We start from the raw sequence: 13,115 nt of genomic DNA on the forward strand, positions 1-13,115 counted from the left end.
GATTAAATATAAATTTAAAAAAAAAAAAAAAATACTGAGGGCATCAGAGAGTCACCAAGGCAGCTAGGACTTGAGGTCCTGAAGGAGAAAATGGAAATGCCTTGATGCAAGCTCCATATTAATCTCCACTATTCCCTCAAAGCACCTGCTAATTTGTCTGATAGATGAGAGATAAAGTAGCAGCCTTAGGTCCAAACATGTCACTTTAAGATCCTAGAGAAGGAACAGTGAAAAATCTGAATCTGAAATTCTTCACACAATTTCCCTATGAAGAGTATGTCAACTCTTAAACCCTGAACGCACAAGACAAAAATGAGTAAAGAAAAAGGAACTGCTAAGCTCAGAGTTTAGCAGAAATCATGACAGTCTCACAGTGCCACTAAATTCAGAGCCTGCCTAGGTGAAGGGCTCTGGTAAATACCCGTCTTTCAGTTGAGGCCCCCAAAAGAACTATGCCCCCTGAGTGAGGGCTATACTCCGGGACTAAGGGCAAAACAGAAATAGAATAGCCCCAGAGTCTAGAAGCCAGCTAGCCCAGATCAAAGTCCTTAACACATCTCCTGCCATAAAAAGACATCTTTCATGGTTTTGCTAAGAACCAAAGATAAGAAAATATTAAAAACCACACATTACCTTCAAAAGGAACAAAGAACTGTCAGCTGTCTTTAACAAAAATAGAAGTTAGGGTAAAACAGAAAGATATCTCTGAAGTGAAAGAGAAAAAAGCCTGCCAAGATATCCTTCAAAATGAAAATAAAATATTTTCAGAAGTCAAAACAGAATTTTTCACTAGCAAAACTGAACTATAAAGAAATTCTTTGAGCACAATACAAGAAAAAAAAATACCAGACAAAAAAAAAGTATTTGAGTAGGTTTAAATAAGTACTGCTGCTTCTAATAATAAGGCTTTATGGGGCCAAAAATGTGTGAAATTAAAAAACTTCACAATGAAAGCACAGTGGAAAGGAGTAAATGAACAAATAATAGGATAGGTTAAATGTAAACAAATTCCGGTTAAAAAGCAATTATTATACCAGATTAAATAAAAATAGAATATGCTGTTTACAAAGACAAAACTAAAATAAAGGCATATACAATGTAAAAAGTAAAAAGAAAAGATTGACCAAGCAAACACTAATCAAAAGAAAATTGCTATAGGTAGACTACTATCAAACTAGACTTTTAAGGCAAAAACTATTAAGATAAAGAGGCACATTTCGTAATGATTAGTGATTTAAATTAACAGGAAAAAAAATATTAAATTTGTATGCGCCCAATAACAAAGCTCAGAAAAATCTACCTTAAATTTAAAATGTTTCATGATTTACCACAGAATTCAATTTATATTTACTGTAAAACGCCAAATCGCTGTGGCCCAAAGAAAACTATTTTCTCTTATAATAAATATACAGAAGCACCATTTCACTAAATATAGCAATACATGTATAAAGAAAACACACTGGTACACATTCTTAGTATATTCTGATACACAGCTTCGGAAAGATCTAAATTTTAACTTATTTTTCCGGTCCTTTCCAATTTGAGAGCAGATACTCTATAATGCCTTAAAATTTTCTCGACTATATTCCTGACTATAATTTCTCATGGTATATTAACCATTGCTAAGTTGCTAAAGGGGAAAATTCAATAATGACATTAGACAAAATTCACAACAGCATTGACTTTTTATACAGCTTCTGGTAGATATGAGATTACAGAGTACTGCAGTCATTATTGTATAACCTGCAGTTTTGTAAATTATGTCACTAAAGATCTGCCTTCTAAAATGTTTTCTGAAAGCCACATTTTATACAAATGATGAAACAGCATTTTGAAAATCATTTATGAAATAAACAGTTCTTTGGATTCAATTTTTTCTAACTATGAACTACAGATAACCAACCATTATCTACCGAAATTGAGTATAGGGTTAATATGTACAATTAACCTATATAAATTACTAAAGGTTTTAGAGACCATCTAATGATTGATAAATTAGTGTCTGGTAAAGACGCTAATGAGTTTTGAAAATAAGCAGTAAGCAAACAGCAAAAAGAACAAAGAAGAAAATCAAAAGACCTGGACAGTCTTTGGAGTATCAAATTAACTATACCAAGAATTTCCCATAGCTATGTCAACACAACTGTATAAAAACCAATGTCTACTCAGAAGTAAGTCAAGGAGGAAATTATACCTCAAGTATCTCTTGCTATTCCATTCCAGAGTTCTTCCTAACCAAAGCTACCAGTACTTGGAATCTCCAAAGTTGATCTATTAGATTAGCTGGAAGCAGAGTCTGGCCTCTTAGGCTTTTTTTAAGTCTCAGTTAGATATCCATTAGCTAGGTCAAGGCCAAGATGGGACTGATTGCCCATACTCCCTACATTTAAAGACTTTCCAAGAGGATGACCTAATTCATTTTCCCAACTTTCTTTTTAGATTGACATTTCACAGCAAGAAAGGACAATTGAGATAGAAATAATAGTAGCGATGAATTCGTATTGAGATTTTCAACACATTCAACTCATATTCACTGGAAAACATTTCTAAAAGTCAAATATATCCAGAGTCTATAATGATTCAAACCAAACATACATACATACAATTCCAGCTATCATATCAAAATACACTTTAAAACAAATATCCTTTAACCCATTTATACATATCATACACACACACACACACTTAAACTTCATTGTCACATGAACAAGCATACCTTACTCTCCAGTTTTTAGTGAAACCAAGATAAAACAACAGTTGCTGGAACATTTTAAACAGAAGGTATTTTGCTAAATATTAATGCACTTGATAAAATATGTTCCATAGCACATTACTCCTATATAACATAGCTAAAAAGAATGATTCTGTACACGAATAATTTTGGTAAATGCAGGAAGCTATATTAATTTCCAATGCTTTGGATAATCACAATGTCTACAAAAATATTAAAGGTTCTGAAAAGTCTTGAAGAACATTGTTTTACGCTAACTCAGCATTTGCTATTTACCTACCTAGGAATGCATCTCTCTACCCCAGCCCGCCACTATTTTATGAGGAATAATTAGTGAATAAATACTTGTTAACATCTTAAGAAAAAATATTTGTTCCCCAGACACATTTCGAGAAATATTACATGAATGTTCTCACATGCATCTAGAATTTAATAATTTTTACTAATACATTTACTATGCTTTGCATATCTAATAACACATAAAATGTTTTGTGTCCCATAACAGTAGTTGAATTTGAATATCAAATTCTTAACTGAAAAGAGAGAACACCAATTTCTTGTTCAATCAAATATTGTTTCAAATAGTGCATACCTGTATTTTGCTTTTTCATGAACCCAGACATATTCAGGGTTTTTCAAACTCAAGCGTGCAAGATCTTTTACAGATTTGGTTTGTGTAGCTGAGAAAAGCAAAGTCTGACGTTTCTTGGGAAGATTTTCAATAATAGCATTCATGGTATCAGCAAAGCCCATATCCAAGATTCTATCTGCCTCATCAAGAACTAAAAAGGGAAAACACTAGTTGAATTACAATATTTAAAATATACATTAGGTTAAATGCAATATGATATCCTGGACTGGATCCTAGAACAGAAAAAGAACATTAATGGAAAAACTGGTGAAATCCAAATAAAGTATGGAATTTATATAATGTACATCTTTTAGTTTTGACAGAGGTGCCACAATTATTTAAGTAGTTATACTAGGGGAAACTAGAGGGAGGGATATAGAGGAACTCTGTACAATCACTGCAACTTTTCTATAAATCTAGAATTATCCTAAAATAAAGAGTTGATTTAAAAAATACATATTAGGTAACACCATCGATAGCAGATGCACCTTAAGATTAAAAAAATACTCTTAACAGTATCAAATACTGAAATATCTAATTTCATATACAACAAGACATATTCTTCTGACTATTTTGATTTTAAAAAGTCTAACTGTACTCTCTGGGTTTAGAATCCACATGCCAAAAAAATCAAGTTATGTCTCAGAATGTTTTTAATCATATTTATTCGATAAAACATTTTATCATTAAAATTTATGAGGGCTCTCTAAGTTGAGATACTTTTCATTAAATATTCATTAGACTCACCTAACATTTGGAGATTGGTGGCATGAAAACATATTGTTTCATCCATGTGTTGCAGAAGTCGCCCCGGTGTACAAACGAGTATATTTATGTTGTTGATCCTCTCAGCTTCGTGTTTCAGATCCTAAAAACAGTTGTTTCTTTTGATTACACAGATGCATCACCAAGCAGCCTGTGTAATAAAACTATAAAAGCCATCTGCATGTGGCATTTCAGCAAAGCAATGTAGATACTCTAGAAATAAATGTAACCCTCTCCCTTCTATTTCTGTAGCACATCCAAATTTCTGGGCCAAATAAATGTCTTCAGTGAAGACTAAAGAGCTCAGAGTTTCTATAGATTCTTAATCAAATGCAGGATTTTGAGGCCAAGAAAAATATTATATGAATGCTCCAACTCTTGATTTCTTCTTAGGACTACTAGAACTAACTTAAAAACCAGATTATTCCCATTCTAAGGTCAGGATCCAGGGGCACTGACTGAACAGGCCCTCTGACACCACTCACTATACTTTGTGGACTACAAAAAGAAAGAGCTTACCTATTTCTCTCCTTGAAACATTAACTACAGAATGTTCATTGTTAAAGCTGGGTGACAGGTACATGGGTATGTGAAGGTTTATGTTATTCTTTCTTTTTTTACGTATATTTGCATATAAATTCAAAAATTCAAGTATTTAACCTCGCATTGTAGAAAGTCTAGCAGACACAAACATTCCAGGTATGCTAAAAGGTACTGAAGCTGAGCAGCAGGTTTTACCATGACCTAAAATAAACATTCCTCAAAACTATCTTCTATCTTCCTTTCTTCTGCTGCTGACTCAGCAATGTTCTGAAATTCAACCTCTTAGACTCTGTATTAAAAGGCACTAGTCCACATACTGAAATGGCACCTTTCCCAGTAACAGGTTGGTAGAGTAAATTAGTCTCAGAACCTGATCAATTCAGATACTCTGACAAAATGGACATTTTGGACCTATAAAATTGACAACCAGACTCTACAAGTCAGTGACCACACCAAGATGCTATCACCCCCTCTCTAATGCGCCAGTCTGTTCAGATGAAATTTCCACCTCTTCCCAGTCAACTGCCACAGTGCTCCAACATAAATTACAGAATAAAAGAAAGACAGACAAGGACAAGAAGACAAACCTTTCCACCAATGATGAGACCAGCCGAAAACTCATGGTTCTTTCCTACTTTTCGAAGAACCTCAAAGGTCTGATAGGCCAGCTCTCTTGTAGGTGATATAATCAAAACCCCCAGCCCATCAGTTGAGGTCCACTGCAGACGATATAAGGCTTCCAGCACCTCGGAAAAAGACAGCAAGTCGTGTTCAATAAGTTCTTAGAGAAGGCAGCTTTTTGATTCCTGAGTCGACCTTGCCACTCCGGATCAGAGGCACCTTCCAAGCGGAAGGCATACCAGTCATGAGTTTTACCCAATCAAAAAGAAGAAATTGTTTGCTTTGGTTTTTCTTTTTCCATCCACCAGAAGCATCCTCTCCCAAATCATAGAGGGAAGGGAAAAGAAGCCCCAGCTGCTGCCAGAGCCATGCCATGAGGAAACTGACAATCAGTAAAAGGTATGTGCAGCCCACAGACTTTTAAAATGGATTTCAGAAAAATATGTGTACCATTTTCTGAATAGGAACCACATTAAAACAAACTCTCATCTGTGCAGCTGCTGTAGTTACACAGCGAAATTATCTAGTTGGGGCGTGACATCGCTATAAAAAATTAAAATTTAAGAGAAAAATGGTTTTCCAACACTTGAAACTAAATCTCAAATGATTTTTCTAAGCCAATTATTTTGTAGAAATTAAATTATGACACCAACTGCATAAGTGAGATACAAGTGAATTCCTAAGAGCTTCTATTATTTTGCTGCTATAAAGGACAGATATCACTATCCCAGAAAATCCTCAAGTAACCCAGTCTTCTAAAAGTGAGCACATTTCACCTTTATCCTAAACAAGTGGCAAATATAAATGCCATTGGGAGGTTTGCCAGGCTGAACAGAGAAACGGCCTTCTCTCCTGGTCTTACAGCAAAGCAGAACCTTTCTGACCTGCCAGCCTGGAACACCCTACATCCTTCAGAAATGTAATGGCTTGTCAAGGCATGATAATTCATTCAATAAGTTACTGACTGCTCACCATGTACAAGGTGCTATGCTATAGGACCTGAGGAATACAGTGAAGAACAAAACAGATGTGGCACCTGTCTGACAAAGCTTGCATTCGAGCCAGGAAAACTCAACACGAAACAACTTTTTACATAAATATTTATTTCTATCTAGGCACAGAATGTTTGAAAATCACGGAAGAGAGAATCTGACCCAATATGAATAAACTACTTACTGGAACAAGGAAAGCCAAAGTCTTGCCAGATCCAGTTTTGGCAGCTCCGAGAACATCTTTACCTTGCAAAGCCAATCCAATGGTCTGTTTCTGTATCTCAGTTACCAAACGATACTGGGCTTCTTGCAAACCTGCAAGTGTAAAGGGGATAAGAATGACACTTCAGAAAATTCCTATAGAACAGTATTATGGACTTAACTGTGTGCCCTTCATACATGTACACGTACACACACACACACGCACATTGAGGCCCTAATACTCCAGTACCTTAGAATGTGACTATATTTGGAGACAGGGCCTTTAAAGAGGTGATTAAGTTAAAATGAGCCCATTAGGGTAGACCTTAATCCAATCTAACTAGTATCCTTGCAAGAAGGGGAAATTTGGACAAAGAGGCACTTAGGGGTGTAAGTGTACAGAAGGAAAACCCTGTGAAGAGGCAGCAAGAGGGCAGCCAAGGAGAGACCACCTGTAAGCCATTATGACCCTCAGAAGAAATCAACCCTGCCAGCATCTTGATCTTTTGACTTCCAGGCCACAAAACTGTGAGAAAATAAATTTCTATTGTTTAAGCCATCTAGTTTGTGGTATTTTGTTCTCGTTTTACTCACAAACCAATATAAAAGCTGTCGCAATTTTGTTTGTTCTCTTAAGTATTTTAACATAATTAGGTTTTATTTTAATTGTTCAGAGGCCCTATCATCTTGTCTTTTCACTATTGTTCTTTAGTCCAGAAAGAATGATCACAAACTGGTAAAACTTAAATGAATTGTTTAAGTTTATTGGGGTGACGCTGGTTTGTAACATTATATATTTCAAGTGTACAATTCTGTAACACATCACCTGTATACTGCATTGTGTTCACCACCCAAAGTCTAGTCTCCCACCACAAATATGACCCCCTTTACTCTCTCCATCTTCCCCCTACCCGCTTCCCCTCTGGTAACCACCCTTCTGTTACCTGTGAGTTTGTTGCTTTCTGTTTTACATCTCACATAATGAGTTTTGAAATCATATGGTTCTTGTCCTTTTTTGTCTGACTTATTTTAATTAGCATGATACTCTCAAGATTCATCCATGTTGTCATGTATTTCATCTTTTCTTAGAGCTGAGTAATATTCCATTGTGTGTGTGTGTGTGTGTGTGTGTATTTACCCCATCTTATTTATCCAATCATTCACTAAAGGACACTTAGCCACCATGTATAATGCTGCAATTAACATAGGGGAACATATATTCTTTTGATTAAATATTTTCAAATTTTTAGTAGATACCCAGAAAAAGGATTGCTGGGTCGTATGGTAGCTCTATTCTTAATTTTTTGAGGAATCTCAACACTGTTTTCCAAAGTGGCTGTACCAATTTACATTCCCACTAGCAATATGTGAGAGTTCCTTTTTCTCCACTTCCTCACCGACACTTGATATTTCTCGTCTTATTGATAACAACCATTATAACAAGTGGTATCTATCTCACTGTGGTTTTGATTTGATTCTTCGGAAAAGTGTTCAGGCCCTCTGCCTATTTTTAAATAAGACTGGTTTTGTTGTTGAGTTGTATGAGTTCTTTATATAGTTAGGATATTAGCCTCTTATCAGAGGTATTGTTGGCAAATATCTTCTCCCATTTGGTTGGTTGCCATTTTGCTGTACAGAAGCTTTTTAATTTTATGTAGTCCCCATTAATTTATTTTTATAGTCACATTCATTTATTTTTACTTTTAGCTCCCTTGCCTTTGGGGTCAAGTTCATAAAATATTCTCTGAGACCCAGGTCCATAAGTTTACTACCTATTTTTTCTTCTATGTATTTTATCATTTCAGATCTTATATTTAGGTTTTGATCCATTTTTAGTTAATTTTGTATATGGTGTCAAATAACAGTCTAGTTTCAGTCTTTTACATGTGGCTTTCCAATTTTCCCAATGCCGTTTATGGAATAGGTTTTCTTTTCTCCCTTGCATGTTTTTGGCTCCTTTGTCAAAAATTAGTTGCCCATATACATGTGGGTTGATTTCTGGGCTCTCAATTCTGTTCCATTGGTCTCTGTACATGTTTTTCTACCAATACCATGCTGTTTTGATTAGTGTAGCTTTGTAGTATAATCGCAAGTCAAGGTGTATGAAATCTCTGGTTTTGCCCTTTTTTCAGGATTGCTTTGGCTACTTGTATGGAACCACAAAAGACTCCAAATTTGATAATTTTTTTGTTCTATCTTTTTTAATGCCATTGAGATTTTGATAGGCATGGCATTAAATCTATATATTGCTTTAGGTAATATGGCTGTTTTAACTACGTTGATTCTTTCAATCCATGAACACAGAATATCTTTCCATTTCTTTGTGTATTTTTCCATTTCTTTCAACTATGTCTTATAGTTTTCAGTGGTATAAATCCTTCACACCTTTTGTTATGTTTATTCTCGGGTATTTTATTCTTTTTGTTGCAAATGCAAATGGAATTCTTTTTGATATTTCATATTAATATATAAGAATGCAACAAATTTTTGTACATTGATTTTATATCCTGCAACTTGTTTATTGTTTCTAATAGTTTTTTGGTGGAGTCTTCAAGGTTTTCTACATAAAGAATCATGTCATCTGCAAAAAGTAACAATTTCACTTCTTCATTACCAATTTGGATGCCTTTTATTTCTTTCGCTTGCCTGATTGCTCTGACTAGGACTTCCAGCACTATGAATAACTGTAGTGACACTGGGCATCCTTGTCTTATTCCTAATCTTTAGAGGAAAAGCTTCCCATTTTTCACCACTGAGTATATTAGCTGAGGGTCTGTCATATATGGTCTTTATTATGAAGAGTCTTCTCACACCACCATGCTACCTAATTGTTTCTTATTGTAGGTTTTCGTGGTATTACTTGCCGAAACAAGATTTTTCAAGTTAAACTGTTTCTAAATCTTTTTTCCATTTATGAAAAGCATAAAGAAATCTAACATTTACCTACCTTTCAATGTTTTTTTAGACAAGGGGAAATCTGAAAATCTTGTAATTTCATTAACATTTATCTGAAAAGAAAAAGGGGGCTATGTCAGATAAAACTAAATAACATCATATAATTGATTTGTTTTATAACAAAACCATTTTTTTCTCTACATTGTGCTGCAGGATTTAACTTAATCATTACTTCAAAAAAATCATCATTTCTTCTGAAAGGAAATATGCCTTGATGAAGCTATTATCAAAAATATAAGTTTGTAACTATTTTAAACTGGTGTTTAAAAAAACTTTATTCACTCAACACACATACTACTACTCTGAACATCCTTCATCTCTAAAATGTTAACACAATAAGTCATAATCGTGTCAATTTTAGGAAGAAAATTTACTTTTAGCATATCCTTTAAGGAATATCAGTTGAAGAAATAAGGGTCAAAATGACTATAAACCACAGACCGCATTGAGAATAGTTCTAGTTACACACTTTAGAGAATAGATTGGAGTGAGCTGGAGAAATTTATCTTGTTAGTACACACCTTTCAAAGTTTTAACAATAAATCAGTCGCATGTGAAATCCAACCTGACAACTACTCATTTCAGAGTATACTAAAGGGTATTATTTAAATATAACCGGCGGAAGTGTCTGTCACAGTGAAGCCACAATAAGTAACATTTTGTCCTTTAACTTTACATTATCTAAATATGCATTACTTATGTTCTTCATTAGCATCAACCCAATTTCTGAATTTCATCTTGGCTGCTCAGAAGAATTACTTTATTACGGATGGTGAAAGCAAAAACTACTGTTCAGATCTGGGAATAGGCTGCCAAATTATTCATGATTCGCAAAAGAGGAAAGCTGTATTTGTATGGTTCGTTTATTTAAATTACACTGCAGGCAGTAAAGGGATAACAGCTTGTATTTTACAGTCTACACATCTTTCCCGAGACGCATGATATAGCCCATACAGGGTTACTCTCTGGACTAAAATGCTGAAAACACAAATGTTAAAACATAGACTTAATCTCTGCAAATCATTCCAGATAACACTGGAAAGGAAGCAGAATCAGTGTACTAGTATTAGGAGAAAATTACCTCATTTAGAAGGTAATCTCCCAAACAGGACATTAAAATTAGGTGCGGTCCATCCTTGATCTTGTGCTATTGTCAGCTAAAAAGCTGCTTACAGAAGGAGCTAGACAGATAACACACTCTTCAATCCCCATTAGAAATAAAACATAGGTAAAGTGGGCTATTCAAATGAAATAATGTGCATCTTTCTAAAATCTGTTAACCTCATAGAGGGAGAGTCTGGAAGAATAAAACTGTTCCAGCATTCATTCAGCCATTACAATATAAAGCTATATCCCAGTCTTAGAAAGAAGTCACCAAAGAACCAAAGAAAAATTTTATTCCACTGATGCTCTGGAACAGGGGTCAGCAAACTATGGTCCACAGGTCCAATCTAATTTGGTGCCTGTTTTTGTAAATACGGTTTTACTGGAGCACAGCTACAGCCATTCATTTATATATTGTCTATGTAGATATGGCAAAGAGACATTTACATATTGTCGAGGTAGTTAAGACAGAGACCGTATGACCCACAAAGACTAATACAGGCATACCTCCAGTTCACTGTGAGTTCGGTTCTAGATCACAGCAATAAGGTGAGTATTACAATAAAGCTAGTTATCTTTTTGCTGGTGGAGGGTCTTCAATTAGCAAAAAACACAAACCTGTTTAGTGCAATAAAGCAAAGCACAAAAAAACAAGGTACGCCTATACTGACTATCTGGCCCTTTACAGAAAAAGTTTGCTGACCCTATTCCAGAAGACTCTCAATTATATTCCAAGGAATACTTAGAAACCAGAGTGGAAGATGGCTATGGTTCCTAAACAAAATAACATTCTCTTTCCCCTTCCCTTCATTCCTTTCTTTTCTTAGAAAAAAATCACTCCTGTCTTCCCAACCTTCACACTCCCTCTAAAATCTGTAGCATTCTTCTAAAATCCAAAAACAAATGTTTCGATGATGGTACTTGTTAAAAACTTCCCAAAGGTGGTAGAAAAGCTGGAGGGAGACAGAGTGAAGAACAGGGTGGGTACCACTTCACCACTCTCCTATCACAGGCATACCTCATTTTATTGCGCTTCACTTTATTTATACATCACAGATGTTGTGTTTTTAACCAACTGAAGACCCTTCACCAGCAAAAGAATTACGACCCACTTGATTGCGGTGCTCTGGAACTGAACCCGCAATGTCTCCAAGGTATCTGTCCTTTCTCACAAAAGTAAATAATGCTTTTACATCCCAAAGCAGAAGAAAGTATAAAAACCTCCTAAAACCAAAGAACCAAAGAAAAATTTTATTCCACTGATGCTCTGGAACAGGGGTCAGCAAACTATGGTCCACAGGTCCAATCTAATTTGGTGTTCCACCTATTGCAATCAAAAGAAATCTGCATCAAATTACACCACATGAAATTCTTAAGAAAAAAAGAAACCAGGATTAGAATGCAGTGCCTATATAGCACAGCTGATTATGATAAGTCTAAATGCATCCCAGGTAAAGAGAGATTGAGTGATTCTTCAACAGTGAAAACAGTTCTTGAACTAAAATAGCTCTCTCGAAGCTTCAGTCTCCAACTCTCTATCAGCTCCTCCAGAACACAGATCCTACATGGTGGCCTTACAAATACATAACCCAGATCTCCTGCTGCAGGGAGCACGACTGACTGATAATGCCAGGAGTCACTCCCTCGATCCACCACTGAAAATGCCATGCTTCCCTGGCCTGCTACCAACAACTGAACACAGCAGCAGTATGGTTGCATGTCCATTCTAGCAGGACAAGGGATTCCTCTAATGGGCAACTTTGGCTTGAGGAACCTCCTCAACCTAAGCTCTTAAAACTGCTATACCCTGACTCTCCCTACCTGCTCCTCTTTCCATTCTTTCCATATTTCTCTTCACCTCCATAGACATTCCCCCCCCCAAAAAAAATCTCCAATTAACTTAATCACATCATGGCATCTGCCACTCAGAGTTCCCAAGACCTCCTAACCTGGTCTCTTGTCCTCTAGACCACTTGTAGCTTGGATATGTTTTCTAACTGCCAGATAGTTTCTGAGTATAGCCTTTGTATAAATTTCCTACTGCTGCTGTAACAAATTTCCACAAATAGTGGCTTAAAGCAACATAAATTTATTAACTTACATTTATAAAAGTCAGAACACCAAAATGTGTCTAACTCAGCTAAAATCAAAGTGTTAGCAGGGCTGCATTCTTACCGGTAATTTTAGGAAAGAATCCATTTTCCTGCTTTTTCCAGCTTCTAGAGGCTCCCCACATTCCATCTTCAAAGCCAACCAACAATGGATGAGCAAGTCTCTCTCACTTCACAGAATGCTGTCACTGACTCTTCAGCTCCCTCATTTAAGGGCCCTTTGTGATTGATTGATTGATTAATTAGGCCCACCTGGATAACCCAGATCAATCACCCTATTTTAAGGTCAGCTGATTAGACATCTATTACCCCTTGCCACGTAATTTATTCACAGGTTCTAAGGATATTCACAGGACCAGGATTTAGACATCTTTAGGAGGCCATTATTCTACCTACTACAAACTCCTAAACCATTCACAGTCCACCTCCCTCTTTTCCAATCTCATTTGAAGCCAGTTCAG

The 13,115-nt window shown here is 35.7% G+C and overlaps 1 protein-coding gene across 2 annotated transcripts in view; it reads right to left on the reverse strand.

Moving 5' to 3' along the window:
- Nucleotides 1-13,115, reverse strand: part of DDX10 (DEAD-box helicase 10) — a 229,063-nt gene that overhangs the window by 211,358 nt on the left and 4,590 nt on the right. For both annotated transcript variants that reach the window (XM_039843503.1, XM_039843502.1), the window contains exons 2-6: nt 9,432-9,492; nt 6,468-6,598; nt 5,258-5,416; nt 4,110-4,230; nt 3,324-3,513 (exon numbers count right to left, since the gene is read on the reverse strand). In XM_039843503.1, coding sequence (XP_039699437.1) covers nt 3,324-3,513; nt 4,110-4,230; nt 5,258-5,416; nt 6,468-6,598; nt 9,432-9,492 — 662 coding nt within the window. The remainder of the gene's footprint in view (nt 1-3,323; nt 3,514-4,109; nt 4,231-5,257; nt 5,417-6,467; nt 6,599-9,431; nt 9,493-13,115) is intronic.

This window comes from Pteropus medius, unplaced genomic scaffold, assembly GCF_902729225.1.
Source record: "Pteropus medius unplaced genomic scaffold, Ma_sr-lr_union100, whole genome shotgun sequence".
NCBI lineage: Eukaryota > Metazoa > Chordata > Mammalia > Chiroptera > Pteropodidae > Pteropus > Pteropus medius.